The sequence below is a fragment of the Phaseolus vulgaris genome, chromosome 6 (assembly GCF_051622355.1).
Source record: "Phaseolus vulgaris cultivar YP4 chromosome 6, ASM5162235v1, whole genome shotgun sequence".
Classification (NCBI taxonomy): domain Eukaryota; kingdom Viridiplantae; phylum Streptophyta; class Magnoliopsida; order Fabales; family Fabaceae; genus Phaseolus; species Phaseolus vulgaris.
The window spans coordinates 37,666,356-37,683,841 of NC_143503.1; the positions used below are offsets into that span (position 1 = coordinate 37,666,356).

The 17,486-nt window shown below is 33.1% G+C and overlaps 4 protein-coding genes across 7 annotated transcripts; 2 read left to right on the forward strand and 2 right to left on the reverse strand.

Moving 5' to 3' along the window:
- The first annotated feature begins 3,110 nt into the window (after nucleotides 1-3,110).
- Nucleotides 3,111-6,140, forward strand: LOC137832924 (RNA-binding KH domain-containing protein). Of its 4 annotated transcripts, none has more exons than XM_068641323.1 (8): nucleotides 3,111-3,301; nucleotides 3,404-3,520; nucleotides 3,615-3,700; nucleotides 3,850-3,989; nucleotides 4,697-4,831; nucleotides 4,913-5,041; nucleotides 5,330-5,473; nucleotides 5,552-6,140. In XM_068641323.1, exons 2-8 carry the CDS (start codon nucleotides 3,414-3,416, stop codon nucleotides 5,708-5,710), a joined length of 900 nt encoding a protein of 299 aa, XP_068497424.1. In that variant the 5' UTR covers nucleotides 3,111-3,301; nucleotides 3,404-3,413; the 3' UTR covers nucleotides 5,711-6,140. The 4 variants fall into 4 exon arrangements, with proteins under 4 accessions (XP_068497424.1, XP_068497426.1, XP_068497427.1 ...); XM_068641325.1 differs by having other exon boundaries at nucleotides 4,913-5,032; XM_068641326.1 differs by having other exon boundaries at nucleotides 3,115-3,301; nucleotides 4,916-5,032.
- A 1,577-nt stretch (nucleotides 6,141-7,717) lies between these two features.
- LOC137832925 (uncharacterized) lies at nucleotides 7,718-11,130 on the reverse strand. Its single transcript, XM_068641327.2, has 3 exons — nucleotides 10,941-11,130; nucleotides 10,444-10,707; nucleotides 7,718-8,190 (listed from the first exon to the last, which is right to left on the reverse strand). Exons 1-2 carry the CDS (start codon nucleotides 11,008-11,010, stop codon nucleotides 10,472-10,474), a joined length of 306 nt encoding a protein of 101 aa, XP_068497428.1. The 5' UTR covers nucleotides 11,011-11,130; the 3' UTR covers nucleotides 7,718-8,190; nucleotides 10,444-10,471.
- Nucleotides 11,131-12,415: 1,285 nt separating this feature from the next.
- LOC137832928 (putative elongation factor 1-gamma 1) lies at nucleotides 12,416-14,748 on the reverse strand. Its single transcript, XM_068641332.2, has 6 exons — nucleotides 14,427-14,748; nucleotides 14,111-14,321; nucleotides 13,975-14,027; nucleotides 13,800-13,901; nucleotides 13,187-13,691; nucleotides 12,416-12,991 (listed from the first exon to the last, which is right to left on the reverse strand). The coding sequence occupies exons 1-6, from the start codon at nucleotides 14,433-14,435 to the stop codon at nucleotides 12,612-12,614; spliced, it is 1,260 nt and encodes a 419-aa protein (XP_068497433.1). The 5' UTR covers nucleotides 14,436-14,748; the 3' UTR covers nucleotides 12,416-12,611.
- A 737-nt stretch (nucleotides 14,749-15,485) lies between these two features.
- Nucleotides 15,486-16,338, forward strand: RAB11C (RAB GTPase 11C). Its single transcript, XM_068641337.2, has 2 exons — nucleotides 15,486-15,650; nucleotides 15,728-16,338. The coding sequence occupies exons 1-2, from the start codon at nucleotides 15,486-15,488 to the stop codon at nucleotides 16,214-16,216; spliced, it is 654 nt and encodes a 217-aa protein (XP_068497438.1). The 3' UTR covers nucleotides 16,217-16,338.
- Nucleotides 16,339-17,486: the final 1,148 nt, after the last annotated feature.

Below are 17,486 nucleotides of genomic sequence, written 5' to 3' on the forward strand. Positions count from 1 at the left end.
GTGTTGTATGGTAGATGGGTAGGGTAGTTAGTATAAATATTCAAAGAATTTTGAGATATTTATACTTTTATTAAGCTCCTCATAATTCTTTCACCCACGAGTCATCTAACTATATAACACTTTTCATATATAATGTCAATTGTTTGATTATTTCATAAAATATAAATGGGAGAGTCGATAACTAACCTGAAACTTGTGAACTTTATAATTTTGAATCATGAATCAACTCATATATAAGAGATTCAATGTCAACTCCAACTTAAAGCCTCAAGGCCTTAAGTTTGTGGGTTGTATTTATATTCTCACTGACTCACTACTCGAATTCGTCACAAATTTTGATTTCAGCTTTAGAAGTAAGTTAGAATTAAATAGTTTAAATTAACATAAAAATTATATATTTTTAGAAAACAATAAGAAAACTCCTTATCTTTTAAAACTTTTAACTATGAATTTGTGTCTTGATTCTCATGTCATTGTTATTATTACTCCACGTTCTTTTTCTCTCTTTTTGTTAACATCAACTTCAAGCTATTTTTATGTTCTTGAGATGTCGTTGAGTCTAGTACAAATGTGGAGTTTATTATCTCTATGAAGTTTTGCTCTTTGTTGAAAGATGTGAGTTTTATATGATTTTGAACTTTGATTTATTGAGAGATTAGGTTTTGAGATTTTGAGTTGTTAATTAATTTTTGGTGTTATTGTTTTATTATTATTTTTTTCATTTCAATACCTAATTTTTTTAGTCTTTAAGAGATTAAAGTCTAATGTTGTATGGGTTAGACGTGCTCGAGCCTGACCCGAGCACTTAAGCATGCTATTCTGACCCGATTAGTTTAAGAAGGTAAATACTTAACTAAACCCAAAACGATAATAAGCCCAATGATGTGTTAAGAAGTCGGTTCAATGATGTGTTAAGGAGTCGACCAAAACAATTGACAAAGTATATTAAAAATGCAGTAATGAATATAAACAACTAAAAGTATAATTGAATCAGTTAAACATATGTATTTATTCTAAATTAAAATAAACAGTGAAATATAATACTTTGCCTACACCTTTGAAATAAAAGAGATATATTAACAAATATATATTTATGTTGTTAACTCCCTTTATCTTTATGGTTGTTAACTCCTAAAGGGATGATATACGAGTACTATAAAAGAGCTTAAAGACACTGATCAAATGTAAGTGTCATTCCATACACTATACTCGTAGTTATATGATATTACTTTTGTCAACAAGTAGAGTTCACCTTACTCTGAATTTCAAGCATCTCAAAAGAGCAACGGAAAAGAAAAGTTGACTCATAATCCACCTTCGATACCCGATTCAAGTTAGTTGGCGAGAACAAAGGTAAACTAAAACTTTGCATATTCAATAAGTTTTTTTTTTTTTTTTTTACCTTAGATAAGAAACTTATCTTGCAGCTTGAAAAATTAACTATATTCCATGTACTGAAAGCTTAAATTGTGTAATTTGATGTTATTCACTTAATTTGATTAAATAGTTATTTGAAATCAATTATTAGTTGGAATAGTAATTTTAGCTTAAATTTTTAATTGATGTATTAAGTGATGATAGTTTGTATAACATTAAAAATATGTAATTGTATTGATTTGATTGACGAGAGATTATACAAATCTGAGTTGAGTAGATGAGATAAACATTGTCATTTCTTTACTCAATAAATAAAATATGAAATTGATGAAAAAAAGAGAAAAAAATAGCATATTTATATGTTGTTTTTAAGTGTCTTTAGTGTTTGGTGTTATGAACTGAGATTTTTTTTTTTAATTTATATACATCTAAAAATGTGAAAGTCTTTAATTAGTGGAGCTTTTATCACACAGTGTGTTTTATTTTTTAATAAGACTGATGCTTTCAATCAAATTTCATTCTCCATAATTTTATTTTGATAAGAAGAATTATAAAAAGAATAAACTTTATTATTTGTATATACGGTTTAAATGACTTTAATTGTAAATTATTTTAATAATTATATGTATTTATTTTTAGTTGATTTTTCAACTATTGTTCAAATACACGTTTTCACCGAGAAACCTCTTTAAGGTTACAAATTTATATTTATGGTAGCCTTTAAATTTCACTAGTTAAAATTTTCATAAAATAAAACATATGTTTCTTAAATATCTTACAAAAAAATAATATTATTCAAGGTATTTTTTTGTACAAAACAATATTATCCATGCTAATAACAAATAAAATAAAGAAAGATAGAGTCTAACAAATAATTAGACTTGCACCATAACACGGATTAAAGTTACTGCCATCAATGAATATTTATTGTTAAATAATAAAATTCAAATATATTAATTTTAATTACTTGTAAATGTAAAAAGTAAAAATAACAAATATTGATCTGGATTTAATTATTATTTTTAATTTTACTATTTCCAATTACTAATTTACCATTAATGCAATCTTAAAATATAATTGAAATTAAATAATTAAATTAATATTTAATAATTATAATTATTTAATTTTCTACAACTGACTTCTTAAAATACTAAAATTTATTACAACAATAATATACTTAAATTTTCAATTAAGAATATTTATTATCAATGAACATTTTTCAAAGCATAATTCATTCATGAAACATTTTTAAAACATGCAAATAAAATTACCCTGTTTTGTGATGTTGTGAGGACAACATTGAAATTTTTTGTTAAAATAAAAGTCAAATGTTTAATAAATGAGTATTTAATTATTATCGTAATACTCAATGCTATTAACACAGTATTCTATAAAAACAACTTCCTTTACAGAGTATTAAATATTACATTTATTGAATATAATTTTAATAATTAAAATCTACATTTATTAAATGTTTGACCTTTTTTTTATATATGAACCTACACGCACAAGAGCACATAACTGAAAAGTAATTATTTTAAGTATTAGATATACACTGTTATCAATGATTATATATAATAAAAATCATGTATTTATTAAATGTAGTAATTAGAATACAAGATACGTATACACGTATATGTAAAAATAAGATCGAAAAGTTTATTAGTTTTAGTATTATAGGTTAGTTTAAAGAAATAGTTTAAAAATTGTATATAAATAAAATATAAACGGTGTTTTGTTTTTTATTTGTTTTATTCCGTTCCGTTCCGTCTCTTATTTCTGTGTGTGACTCTCTCTCTCTCTCTGGCTTTGGTGGTTTGGTATAGGGATTTGGTGTGTGGCTGTGGGGTTTGCGAGACACTCACTCGGTCACTCACTCGGTCACTCACTCGCTCACTCACTCACTCTGCTTTTCGTTCATTCGGTGAGTTTCTGTTTGGTGTGTTAATCTCTGTGTGTGTATGAATGTTTGCAGAGAAGAGAAGAATAACTAGGTTTTGTTTTGTTTTGTTTTGTTTTGTTGCAGAGAAGGAGTGATGGGAGAGAGGATCCATGGCAATGGGAATGGATGCTATTTCCATTTCCCTCCTCCGCAGTCTCCTGTTCGCTCCAATTCATCCTCTATTCCTTCAGATCGCGAAAGGTACTTCCTTTTCCATTCTTCACTTCTTTCTTCCCCAATTCTTCATTGCATTGCATACAAATATTCCTTTCTCCTAATCTAATCATTTTTTCAGATATTTCGCTGAACTACTCGCGGAGAGGCAAAAACTTGGGCCTTTTGTACAAATTCTCCCCCAATGTACCAAGCTCTTGACTCAAGGTAGGCGCTATTTTCAATTTATCATTCAAGACCTTTTCTTTTTTCATCTCTTTTGAATTCTATATGTAAATGCATACCTACCGTTTGTTAGATTGATGTATATGTTTACTCATACTCCTTCATTCCTATTGTGTTGTTTTGTCTGACAGAAATCAGACGCATGTCGGGCTTTAATCAAGGTTTTATCGATCATGAAAGGCTCGAGCCAGATAGTCCTTTCAGGCCCTTGGGTCAACATCCAAATACTAGACCAATGGAGTTGGAGGGATGGCCTGCTTTGCCAATTGAGGTCACTCACACCACTATCTGTTTTTTTTTCATCCATGATGATTTGCATAGTGTGTATTGTCTGTATATCGAACTAGTTTTGTGTCTAATGTGTCTTATGACGAATTTTTGGGACCAGTTAACCTTGTATTTCCTAATTGTGTCATTGCATTTTCAAGGATTGTTATGCACAGAGGCAGGTATTAGAAAGATTATCTTTTTTGCATTTGGAATGCACTAATTTTTACTTGATTTTTGGAAATATTTTATCTCCGAAATTGTCCAGTTTTGATTGATGGCATTTTGGGGGCATTACATACAAATAATTAGACTCACCGTGCTGGCCTTTTTAGAATCATTAATCTTAGTTTTTGCCTCTCAGCCTTACATTTTAACTGTTATCTATTTCATTAATACTCTAGTTTTAACCTGTCTTAGAGGCAGATGTTATTATACACCTTAGCATGTTTTGGACCAGTCCTCATGCTTTCCCATCATCTCTGGTGAATTCTTCGTTGCTGTTTATTGCCAGATTTTGGCTCCCTGGAATTTTAAAATCATAGATGCTTTTAGCATTTATATTTTAAAAAATGAAAATGCTCATACCTGGGCAATTTATGTGAAAATTTCTTTTGAACTGTGAGGAAACTCTTGGTGGCAAGGAGTTTGGGTTGTTATAACAGCTTGTGGTTATAAAAGAGAGATCTAAATACCAAATTCTTCATGCAGGAGAAAGGAAATCTCCAAAGGATGGCATCCTTTCAAGCACCACCAATGGGTTGGCCTGGGACACAAGGAATTCCATCTACTCCTGTAGTGAAGAGAGTCATCAGGCTTGATGTCCCTGTAGACAAATATCCAAATGTAAGTCAAAACCTTGTTATCTCACTCCAGTTTATCAGGTTTTATTTTTCAAATGTAATAGCTTTTAGACTCAAATCTCAGCAGTATAATTTTGTTGGTCGAATTCTGGGACCTCGAGGGAACTCATTGAAAAGAGTGGAAGCCATGACTGAATGTAGGGTTTACATCAGAGGCTGTGGCTCAGTGAAGGATTCTATTAAGGTAAAGTTGGTATGTGTAAGTAAACTTTCTATTTTCCCCAGTGATAGGCATAAACTGATGCGGTGAACATAAAAGATTAATTTTCACAACATTTCCCAAATAGATTCAACTGGCTCTTATCCAACTCTAGTGTAGCTAGCTTCCTCATGGCACTTTGTAATTAACTTTCTTTCCCGAACTTCTGCAATTTTGAAAAAATATTTTTTGGATTTCTCATTACTCATACTGTAATAAGTATGATCGTCACAAGTTTCGTTTTGTATGATGTGTTTCAATTTCACTATATTTTATTTGTAGGAAGAAAAGCTTAAAGATAAGCCCGGATATGAGCACCTTAAAGAGCCATTGCATGTGTTGGTGGAGGCAGAGTTTCCAGAGGATATAATTAATGCTCGCCTGGATCATGCAGTGGCAATACTAGAAAATCTTTTGAAGCCTGTGGTATAGTTATATTATTTGTTATTGCACTAATTGTGCCTCCTTTTTCTTGTATCTTGCTAATCTTTGTTAACCCGCCAGGATGAATCCCTTGATCACTATAAGAAGCAACAGTTGAGGGAGTTGGCTATGCTTAATGGTACTTTGAGAGAGGAAAGTCCAAGCATGAGCCCAAGCATGAGTCCAAGCATGTCACCTTTCAACAGTACTGGAATGAAACGAGCCAAGACAGGAAGATGACCCACCTGGAAATTTAACCGTGGATCATACATTTTTCTAAAGCTAAGTTATAGCATCTGATTTCTTAGACTTTGTGATGGTCTTTTCACTGATAACTCACCAGAAACACCCTTGTGCTGAATCTCCTCAAGAAGAAGCTTGCTGGGACTGGGATGATGGATGGTTTACGCCAGATTTAATTTGACGTCTATTCTTTGGCGTATTAACCGCTACAACTTTTTGAATGTCGTTTTGCTTAGTTATAGTATTAACTAATTTGCAGCTGCTACATCTTAGTTCAATACCTTTTAATTTTTTAGTTATTTTGCATTTGTCAAATTATTAAATTACATACATGCATACAAGAGTGTTGTTGCAAGCATATCTCTATATATGCGTGGTATTGACTGAAACTAAATAAACAAATGGAGTGTCTTTCATTATTGTGACATGAATATTTGTCATTACTGTTCAAGGATGGTCGATTCAATTATTATTGAGTTTGTTAACCTCTTTTTGTATAGTTTTATGAACTGGAAGGTGAACTATGAGGTCATGGTATCGAAGTGGTTCGACCGTACAATTATTATTCTCAGTTAATGCTAAGTGAAGCTTCTGTTGTTAAGATTTGATTTTATTAAGCAAAATTGTCAAGTGAAACATTATTAGAACTGTATAAAACATATCATTTTGGAGGATGGAAAGTCATTCGTCCTTTTTAATTAACTAATTTGCAGGAGCAGTTAATTAGTCACAATTAGAATGCGATGGAAAGGCTGCAATTTTCATAACTGTTTGTAATGTGATATTTTTAATACTTGTAGCGTCTGGTTCATGGATTATTGCTGCAGCAGCTCATTTTGCAGAGAAAGAAGAGTCTAGAAAAAGCACGCTAGGTGAAGACATACTCTACATTGAGCACGATGTTTTTTTCTTTGAAGAAAAAAAAATGGCTTTATTTATCATTTTCGAGGGATTTCTTCTCAACTTTTGGAATTACAAGAAGTGTATAATAATAATAATACAAAAAATTATGAATATACCACACCCAAAAACCCTTAACTCAACCCAACTATGTTAGATCTAGCTTTACATTTTTTCAAGGTTGTGTAATCACCATTACTATCATGTCCTTTGTCATAAACTACTTGGGGTACAAGGAATTATTTAAATTTTCGAAAGCCACACATGCACTACACAAGGAACATGTGAGTGTTTCTAAAAAAATATAAGACATTATATCGTACAACCATACATTTAGATAATTTAGGATTAAATTACAAGGTCATTTGAATTTGAAGTTATCATATAATCATTTTTAATTCAAACTATGGTCTAATGTGCACCCGTTTTTCTCTTTAAAAAGACAGTAAAAGTAAAATAAATATATTTTATACAAATTAAATAGTAAACTCATTAAAACTAAAAATTCGTTGGCCTAGTCTTTTTTCCACACTTAAAACCGGGTGAGAGAAAAGTTCAATAATTCAATAATTAGATCTAAATCTAGAGTCTAGATTAAAAACTAAAATAAAAACAGTCCTGGTATTTCATTAATCTAATTGTTAATCGTTGTAATGAGAGATTGGATTGACCACACATTATATAACTTAAAGAGATAAGAAAATAGAGTAGACTTTTTTTTTTCAATCGTTATGGAATTTTTTAATGTTAGAATAATTTAAAATGCTTCAAACACGAATAAAGGAACCCCATGAAACTAAAATAGAAAACGTGAAAATTAAGAAAACGAAAATTTAAAGACGAGAGAACAAACGACAAAATGAGAGCATATATTTTTGAATCTGGATCATAGTTTTGAACATATAGTAATTAATATTATATCCTCTCACCTCTCATGTTAAAACTTCCTTTCAATTGTTATACTCTCTTTCTCACCAACTCACATACACAGAGAAACATAAGTGTGTGTGTTAAGCTCTCAATTTTGTAATAAATACTTTTCAAAAGTAAACTATGAACTGTTGAGCAGATAAAAAGAGAGAAGAAAAAAACAACGTTATGATGTAATACAAATCCTCCTCATCCATTGATGAACAACAAAATATTACCTACAACATGTAAAGTCTACAATATCATACATATCAACAAATTTCGGGTGTATCATACTCTAGACGACACCCCTCCAATCACTGTGCAAATTTGCATTCTCTTCATCTACTATGTAGATAAATAAATATCTATTAAAAGAAATCAGTGAATAGCATTATAAACAATCAACTATGTTCTTCACTCCAAGAAAGTCCTGATCCACACGTCCACCACCATCATATCCGTCTTCGGCAAGAAGCAATTTTTTTTGAAGGCAAGGCAAATGCTAACGAGTTATAAGGACACTTGTTAAGGATCAAAAATTAAAGTACTGTATTATATTAATTGTTCGTGCATTTCACCATATATTTTTTGCTACTTTTTATTTTTAACAAGTGTCCTTGCACTTGTTAGCATAACTCAATTCAAAAAAATAAACTCGCATAAGCCTGCAATCAGAAGTTTTGAAAGTATTATGACATAATTACCATATACGTGAGCTTAAAAAAAGATCACCCCCTTCATAATAAAAACCCTAAAACTTTCAGGTGGCAATGCACGAATTCCACCTACTAGGGGGTGGGGAGGATATATGTACAAAAGATTACCACTGCAAGTAGATAGATAGGTTATTTTCAAGATTTGAACCTAAGAAGTCACAAATCAAAACCTTGCGATTGAGCTAAGACTCCCCTAAAACCCTAATAGTAATAATCCAACAAATAAATGAATACATCGTAACGGGATTACTTCTAAACAACCAATTATATCTAACTTCGATTTATTACATTAAAAAAAAGGGAAAAAACCCTTTTGGCCCCTTGTGTTCTTTATTCAATTTGATCCCTTGTTTTGTTTTTACCAAATCAATCCTTATGTTTACAAACCTTAATGTTTGCCAAAATGTCAATTTCCAGCCAATGTCGTTACTAATGTGCACACGCCTGTTAACTCCTTAATTACACTGATTGTGTGACTTAAGTGTTGATGTTAAGATTGGCCCTTATATGTTGGCATAGAAATACACAGTAGCATTTCTGTCCATAAGACCTAGAAACAGCAGGTCTGTTTAGCACTGCTCCCAATACATGGTTTGACAACCATGCACAACAGAGCTCTGATAATGGCATTTCACAAGTTGGTTCTGTAATGATGGTTTCAGATGTTCATGGTAGTTTTTGAGCAAAAGATGGCTGTCAAGGTGGACTGGGTATGTGACAGTAAAAACTAACATACCGCAGTGCCAAAAGCTTATTGCATTGCTAGGTATGGGTGAAGGTCATGATACGCAATCAAACCCTTACATGTGCTAAGAGTTTGTTTCTAGACTCAGACCAACGGCCAACCAGTCACAAAGAAACAACTTTACCGTTGTGATATGGCCTTGTGCTGTGTGTTGCTTATGTCTATGATAGGGACTTGGGTATTATAAGATCCCTAAGTCTCAGATTAAGTAATATGACATATTCAATGGAATACAAAAGTGGCCTGGTTTCTCCCTCTCCCTAACAATTAACTTTTAAGGGATGGTTTTCCAAGTGCCTGGGTGTCTATTATCTGAGTGGATCAACAGTTCAACTCGTTGAATCTTGAGAATGAGCGCATAATTCAAGGCTGTGTTTGAGTAAACGAGATTAGGTGAGGTAGACAAAAAAAATACTCAAAAGGTCACGCACAGAAGGAAATTAGAAGAAAGGCAACAAGGTACAAATGCATACAAGCCAAATACATGCGCACATAATAATGGCACTTAATGTAGAGAGATGTTCGGAAGAGATTAAGGACTCTAAAATGTTTAATAGGAAATTGTAGTAGGGATATATTAAACATTACACTTTCAAATATTTTTTTTTCCACTTTGGGATGTTTATATTTTATGGGTCAACGAACCATTTTTCTAATAATCCTTTGAATTACCAAGAATAGAAGAACATTAAATATATTTATTTTACCATTTAATATTTTATATTAGAAAGATGTTCAAGACCATACAACAAAAGAACACAACTTAAGTACCTTAATTGCTTTTGATATAGTTCTTAAAATCAAATTTAAAGTTTCACCTCAGACTCAGTAAGTAACTCACATATTAGAGGTTGGTAAAACCTTAATTTTGATAAGAGTATGCAAAACACAAAAAGCATCTATCGTATTGCACCTAAGTTTTTTTCATAACAAAAAGGAAGAAACTTGAGTGCAATGTCACATGCTTTTAATGCTGTTATCCAATCCAATCAAAGTATGAAATTAGAGTTTGCCAAGGTATCTCACATAATGAAGGTTCGATTACCATAGTCAAAACTCCAATTTTGATTGGAGTATAAGACTATAGGGACACAAGGGATTCCACCAAGAGTTTAAACTCTACACTTAAAGGTATACGGACACTAGCAGCAGGAGCAATTAAATATACTCAGCAAGAGAAAAGGTTAGAAGGTGTAATAGTAAGGGCTGACAGATTTCAATAATTTACAAGGGTCATTAAACATTAAAGGAGAAATCCCAGGCTCATTCTGATTCCCTAATACGTGTCCGCCACATAACAAATCTAAGGTGTTAATTAACTCTCTCAAAACTCTCCTCTTACGATCATGAAAAGGAAAAAAAACTAAAAGAATGGAGCATTAGGATTTGACTTTATAGAAATACAGTTTGGGCGAGTGAAAAAAAAGAGAAGAAGAGGATAAAATATGATGAAATACCAAGCTTGAATATGTCGAACTGCAAAGGTCAGTCCCTTAGGCCAAGCTCAAGCTCTAACTCATCATCCTCTTCAAACAATTTCAAAAGACGAGCGTATTGTTCTTCCCTTTTCTTCTTCCTCCAAAGCTTAAAAAGTATAAAGGAGAACAAGGAAAAGAGCACAAGCCCAATTAATACAATGGCAATTATAGTACTAGTGCTTCTGGCTGCATGATGTTCTGTCTTCTTGGAATCCTTAGAAGCAGGTGAATCGTCGGAAAAACCTAGAAAACAGCCAAAAAGGAAGAGAATAAGACATTTTATGGTGAAATGAAATTAAAGTTGGAAACGCAATTGACGAGAAACGGTCAGACACATTCAGATAATGCAAAATTTCAATCTAAGCGGGAAATATCATAGAATTGTGCGGTCGTTTGGCATCGAAAACAGAGATGAAGAAATTGATGAATGAAAATGAAAAGGGAAAGAATTAGGTTAGGTTGAGGAGGGAACGAACCAAGAAGGAAGTGCAGAGAGAAAGCAAGAAGGAAGAAACTTAGCGATCTGCTCCTTCTAATCGAATTCATCTCTGAGCGATGCGATGAGATTGGATGCGATTTCAGCTGATTTGGTTTCCCCAGATTTTCAAATGTCTTCTCTCAACAATCGAACCCTTTTCTAATCTTCTTTCCTTTCCTTTTACATATAATCGATATTAACCCTAAAACTTCAATTTTATTGCATGACTCATGAGGATCAAATTTAATTTTAATTATAAAAATACTTACATAACTCTATCAAAAAAATCTCACTGTACACTTCCTTTTTTTTTTCAATTTAAATGTAAAAAAGTATACTATCATTCGCTCACGTATCATGAATAGTAATTCTGTTAATTTTAAATAATTAATTATACTATTTTAATTCTAAAGATAATTTTAATTGATTGCCACCTTATAAAAATTGCCAACAGATATATAATTTTAATATATAATACTATAAAAATTTAAATAGCCTTTAAGCCAAACAATTATTGTGTATAATTACTTGAATAACTCAATCTATTAAATTTAAAATATGCCCTTTGAAAAAATGTTAAATTTTTCATTTTCTAAAAGAAGTTCGATTTGCGTTTGATTTAATATTACATGTCAAAAACTCGCAATTATTCCCTTACATACACGAGAAGTCTACTGTAACTTTTTTAAATTTTTTTGGTACAATTAGTTTTTTACACCAATAATTACTTATAAAACAATTAACTTTTAAATTGAAATTAATATAATATTTAAATTTAATTTAAAAATATTATGTGCTCAGACGAAATGGTAAGACTCTTCAAATAAAATAAGAATATCGAGTGAAAGCCTTAATTGCTCAGACGCTCCTACAGTTAAATTGTTTACGACGGCAGAGAATCAAAATCAAAAAACAGTTATTAATTACAATTTATAAATCTGTATTTAATAAATTTAATTTATTATTATATAATTTTCAATACTATACATTACACCAACATCCTCCAATTTTTCTTCTTAATTACGCTAACATTCCGTTTCTGTTAAATTCCTATAAAAACATCTCTTTATTTTAAAAATATTACTTTATAAATAAAATTATCTAAAAATATCTTTAAATAGTAATTTTTGTAAACTAACGATAATTCAGTTGTACAATATAAAACTAAAAAAGAAAATTCCAACCAAGATTTGTACAAATTTATTAGAATAGACTGAGTTTCATCTTCTAAAATAGTTTCTAAAACGATATAATCTTACTACATACAGTGTTTCATATACAAAAAATCCTTCAAACATATAAACTTGAAGACTACACTGACAAACATTGAATTCTGTGAAAACTAGTTGTATAGTTTCAGAATTTTAAACTTTATATAGGATAGGATTACACCAAACTATCGTTTTCCCATATATAATCCCTCCAACACGGCGTATCGTTAGATAATGAATTTCATACGCACGCATTCAAGTCTTGACGGATAAATAAATTTGTATACTGGTCTTGCTACAGTACCCAAAATGAATGTATACCAAAATCAAGCATTTATAAGTTTCAACGCTGGCAAAATCACAAAAAACAGCTAAAAACTCACTATAACATAAATAAGATTGAAACCAACTCTTACCAAAAGACGCGACAAAATCAGTCTTAGACTAGGGAATAATTTTCACTTGAAGCACTTGGCATCCAGAAGAGACTCTCCCTCAAATGGCTCATAATCCTCAATCATCTGACTCACGCGCTCTTTCTGAGCTTCGTCAGAGATGTCAACCTTGGTCCACTCGTACAGCTCCATATCATAGCACTCATCCATCACAAATTTCGGAATCTCTTGGCCGCGGAAAAGCCACAACCCCTTCACCTTAAATGGTGCCTGTGATCCAATCACAAGCATCTTTCCAAAAGCATACTTGCGAGCCAGATCCATCCGCTGAAGAAAACCACCAACCTTGTTTAATGTCACAAAGGAAACAGTGTTCTCGTCATTGTATTTGTAATCACAGAACCACAGAGAATAACCCTCTGGATCATACATGTCCCAAAATCCTGCAGGTTCACAAGGAGGATTTGAAGTGATAAGATATCTGCCATCTCATATAAACTGATTATGACACTGTTTGCTAAATAATAGTAATAAACCACGACGAGGAAAGCAATGAACTTTCGAAAACAAAAGACTTGTTATCTCCTAGCAGTGACAAAATTAAAACACAGAAACCACAAGCAGTGCCGTCGTAATACCTTTGATTGCAACCTCGCGGAAGTTGGTCTTGGTGTTAGAGTAGAGTCTTTTCCACTCATCCAATATCATCTTGCTTGGAGGAAGAAGATCAAGAGGGTTTTTGGGCTTGGGCTTGGGTGCCTCCTCCTCTGCCTCTACTTTGGGCTTTTCTGGCTCTGGCTTAGCCACTTTCTTCGGCTCATCCTTAGGCTCGGGCTTCGATTCCTTCGGCTGGGAAGGCTTCTTGAAAGAAGCAACAGGTGGAACAGCGTCCGTTTGCTTAACCTGACCTAATATCTTTCGGAAATTGGGCTGGTTGACCAAGGTCCAAAAGTATCTCTCAACATGAGGGAACTCCGAAGTGAAGCTCTTAACTAAGATCTGGGTGAAACCCAAATACAGGTTGCATATCATTATGATGTCAGCAAGGGTGACGGAATGGCCAACCAGGTAAGTGTTGGAGGCAAGGTGAGTGTTCAAGGCCCCTAATGCTCTCTTCAACGCAGAGTTTGCAGCCTCCTCGACCTTGACGCAGGCACAAATGTCAGATGAGTGGGTAAATTATGAGGAAAACGGGAGCTTGAAAGCAATATATTATGGAAATTAATAAATGTTGTAAAAGATGGAGCTTACTGGTGGAAAGTATGGAGTATATCCAAGTCTTGGTATGTAGACTTTGAGAATATTGGCATCGATCTCCAAAGATGAAAAATCAATCCACTGGTCGATGCGGGCCTGCAAAGCGAAAGGGAAGTATGTATAAAATAGGAAACAGAAAAGAAGAGTGAAGGGAAGTGTGAGGAGTTACATTATCAATGGGAGTGGAGAGGTACAAGGCGTTGTCACCATTGAGTCGAGCAACTGCAGGAAAGAAAAGAGGGAAAATTGAATTTAATTGGAAAAGTGAAAGGTGAAATGATTGATGGAATTGGACGCAGACATACCGTAACGAGCAATAGCATTGCTTTCAAAGATTGGACCATCGGGCGTTTCCAACACAGGAACCTTTCCAATAGGATTCATCTTGAGGAACTCAGGAGTTTTTGTGGTGACAAACATCTCGAAATTAGGGGCCAATTCCAGTTCGACGCCACTGTACTCTGCCGCGATGAGACTCTTGTAAACATTTTTGTTTCTTCTGGTTGCGTGCAAGATCTACACAGGAACCAGTGCATAAAATTCAGCTTTATGCTAAATTGGCAAAATACTGGGTTAGTTATTTGGGGAAATGGAAAAGTAGAAAGTAGAAAGGAAACTGACCAGAGCCATTTCTTATCTTAAGCAAACAAGTTCCCTGCTCCTGCTCCTCCCACTGTGCGATGAAGAAGAAGAAGAAGAAGAAAGCAGCGTAGGAGGAAGAATTAGGTTTTTTGTAAGCGAAGCCAAACCCTAAATGACTTGGATTCCATCCGGATCTGACCCGATCCGACTCAAATTTAACCCAGGACAGCCCAATCCAGTGGGTTATGATAAAGGCAGCCCAAACGCAAAGCACCAAATCAAATTAAAGGGTATTTCTTCTACATTTTACCTCTACATTCTTTGAAATATCCTTAATAATTTTGAGTGATTCCAAGAATAAAGGTTCTTAAGAAAAGATATTTCCATAATAGAGGCAAAAAGAAATTTCAGAATATTATTTTCAGAATTAATTTTTTAATTTCAAAAATGATAAATTTAGAATTCATAAAATATGTTAAAGAATATATGTTTCAGAAATATTTTAAAATAAATAATTCAGAAATCATTTTTAAAAGGAGTAAAATAATCTTTTTCAAGAATGATGGGTGTAGGAAGTCATTTGTTGGGGGTGGAGAGAGAAACAACACAAATTAAATTAGTAAACATGTGAATAGAGTTTTTGGTTATGAGATTCAGAACCTCCTCTTAAATGGTGTGTGCGTGTTAGATACAACCGGACAACAACACTTGTAGGATACATGTAAATTGTCTAAATTTTTAGTACGATTCTAACACAAATTCTAAATTGAAGAAATACATTAATTTTTAAAAAAACTCAAACTTATTTTATAAATTTTTAGTATGATTAAAAATAAATCCTTTTAATCAACTATGCAAAACATATTTCTAAAAAAGTATACATTTCTTCATAGTATTATATCAATATTCGAATTAGTGTTGTGTTTTTGCTACATAGGTTTTAAGAAATTATTGTAAAAAGAAAAATTGTGGCATTAAAGTGTAAACGTAGTTGAGTTTGATGAGAGACACATTGTAGTATTAAAATATAAGAAAAGCAAGGAAACGAACCGATAGAAAAGAGAGAAGAGAAGAGAAAAGAAAAGAAAAGCTCAGAAAATGGGTCGTGGAGCAGAGGAAGAGTACGATTATCTGTTCAAGGTGGTGCTGATCGGGGATTCAGGAGTTGGAAAATCGAATCTTCTCTCCCGATTCACCCGCAACGAGTTCTGTCTCGAGTCAAAGTCCACCATTGGCGTCGAATTCGCCACTCGCACTCTCGAGGTCTGCTTCCAGATCTCCTATTTTTGCATTAATTAACAACCAAATGAAATGAAATGAAACTGAATTTGTAACCGCAGGTGGAGGGAAGAAGCGTGAAAGCTCAGATATGGGACACGGCGGGGCAGGAACGATACAGAGCCATTACGAGCGCCTACTACCGCGGTGCTCTGGGAGCTCTTCTGGTCTACGACGTCACCAAACCGACGACATTCGAAAACGTTAGCCGGTGGCTGAAGGAGCTGAGGGATCACGCGGATGCGAACATCGTGATCATGCTGATCGGTAACAAGACAGATCTGAAGCATCTGAGAGGTGTTGCGACTGAGGATGCGCAGGGTTATGCTGAGAAGGAGGGCCTCTCTTTCATCGAGACCTCTGCTCTTGAAGCTACCAATGTGGAGAAGGCTTTTCAGACCATTCTCTCCGAGATCTACCGCATCATCAGTAAGAAATCACTCTCTTCCAACAATCACTCTGCATCTGGTGCTGTTAAAGAAGGCAAGACCATCGCAGTTGCTGAATCCCAACCCTCCGCTTCAAACTCCCTTTGCTGTACTTCCTCCTGACTCATTCATTACTGCTTCTTATCCCACTTCTTCTTCATCATACTATCATATTTCTCCTCTTATTTATCCTCAAAACTTCTCAATTTCTGTCAAATTAATTCCACTCAAAATACTATTTTTTATATCCTGTTCACAAAATAACTAACAACAACCACTGTGTGCCGCCACTGCAGCCTAGTTCAGTCACCAAACCATAACTTCATAACATTTTTCTCTCTCTTTGGGAACGCCTTAATCAAAAGGGAAAGGATCAAAAAGCGAGTGTTTTACATTATTTTTTTAAATTCAAGCAAAGAACATATTTTTACAATTATTTTTTTATTTTCAGAAAAAAATATATTGACCCAAACGAATCTGTAGTTTCTATCTTGGTTTGCGTGTTAGTTTGATTATGATGAAGGCATGTTTCCCTCTTCCTAATTTGGAATTTTGTTAATGCAAGCTCATCTTCCTTCTCAACTTGCAGCTTGTAAACGACTTTTGTCTATACTTAGATTAATAAATGGTTTTTTGTCTCCTTTTCACCGCTTTGGTATACTAATCTTGTTATATAATATGAATTGAGGGAAGAGAAAAAGGGTAAATAGGATTCAAATGGCAGCTGTGAACACGAAATTAGAATATAATAATTATTTGGAGTTTTGTTTCGGTGAAGTTTCCTTCATATCTCCGCAAAAAGGCGTGGAACTGCAACTTGAAATTTTTTAAAATTAATATAAATATTATTCCAATAATAATGGTACTCGTTACATTAAAATGGGTAAAACCGTGAGGAACAAGATTTGTTCTAAACCAGGAAAGATCAGTTCCGGTGTTTGTAAGAAAGTCATGTCAATTTGGAGAATTAACGTTGGGAGTGTAAAATGATTTGTTTCCGTAATAATTGAAACGGTGAATGGTAGCTTTCATTTGTCAGCGTGAACCAACCCTGAAATGAGTTCTAAACTTGTCTAATATGAGCCACCAAACTTGACGTGAACCAGGATTTCGTAAAACGTCGAGATCAAATTTCTTAGGTAGAAAATGGTTATTCTAAACAACCATAAAAAATGTATCTATAAATCAATATATTAGTCATAACGTTGATATCGTTTTATTTATTACATAAATATATCACACACACAGAGTTCATACTTATTTTTAATAAAATCCATTCATTTAACAACTCAAAATAGTAATATTTTAATTATATTTATTTTACTTTTTTGGATGGCAACTTTTGTTAGAGCGGCAGAGTATGATTTTGGTTTAATTTTCTTGCTAGATTTAG

Excerpts from the sequence above, each read along its gene's own strand:
- LOC137832924 (XM_068641323.1), top strand. The coding sequence starts at position 3,414 with ATGGGAGAGAGGATCCATGGCAATGGGAATGGATGCTATTTCCATTTC. Across the intron at positions 3,990-4,696 it reads GGCCTGCTTTGCCAATTGAG|GAGAAAGGAAATCTCCAAAG; the intron begins GTCACTCACACC and ends TTCTTCATGCAG. Across the intron at positions 5,042-5,329 it reads ATTCTATTAAGGTAAAGTTG|GAAGAAAAGCTTAAAGATAA; the intron begins GTATGTGTAAGT and ends TTTTATTTGTAG.
- LOC137832925 (XM_068641327.2), bottom strand. The coding sequence starts at position 11,010 with ATGAATTCGATTAGAAGGAGCAGATCGCTAAGTTTCTTCCTTCTTGCT. Across the intron at positions 10,708-10,940 it reads CTCTCTGCACTTCCTTCTTG|GTTTTTCCGACGATTCACCT; the intron begins GTTCGTTCCCTC and ends GCTGTTTTCTAG.
- LOC137832928 (XM_068641332.2), bottom strand. Across the intron at positions 14,028-14,110 it reads CAATGCTATTGCTCGTTACG|TTGCTCGACTCAATGGTGAC; the intron begins GTATGTCTGCGT and ends TCTTTCCTGCAG. Across the intron at positions 13,902-13,974 it reads TCTCCACTCCCATTGATAAT|GCCCGCATCGACCAGTGGAT; the intron begins GTAACTCCTCAC and ends TTCGCTTTGCAG.
- RAB11C (XM_068641337.2), top strand. The coding sequence starts at position 15,486 with ATGGGTCGTGGAGCAGAGGAAGAGTACGATTATCTGTTCAAGGTGGTG. Across the intron at positions 15,651-15,727 it reads TCGCCACTCGCACTCTCGAG|GTGGAGGGAAGAAGCGTGAA; the intron begins GTCTGCTTCCAG and ends TTGTAACCGCAG.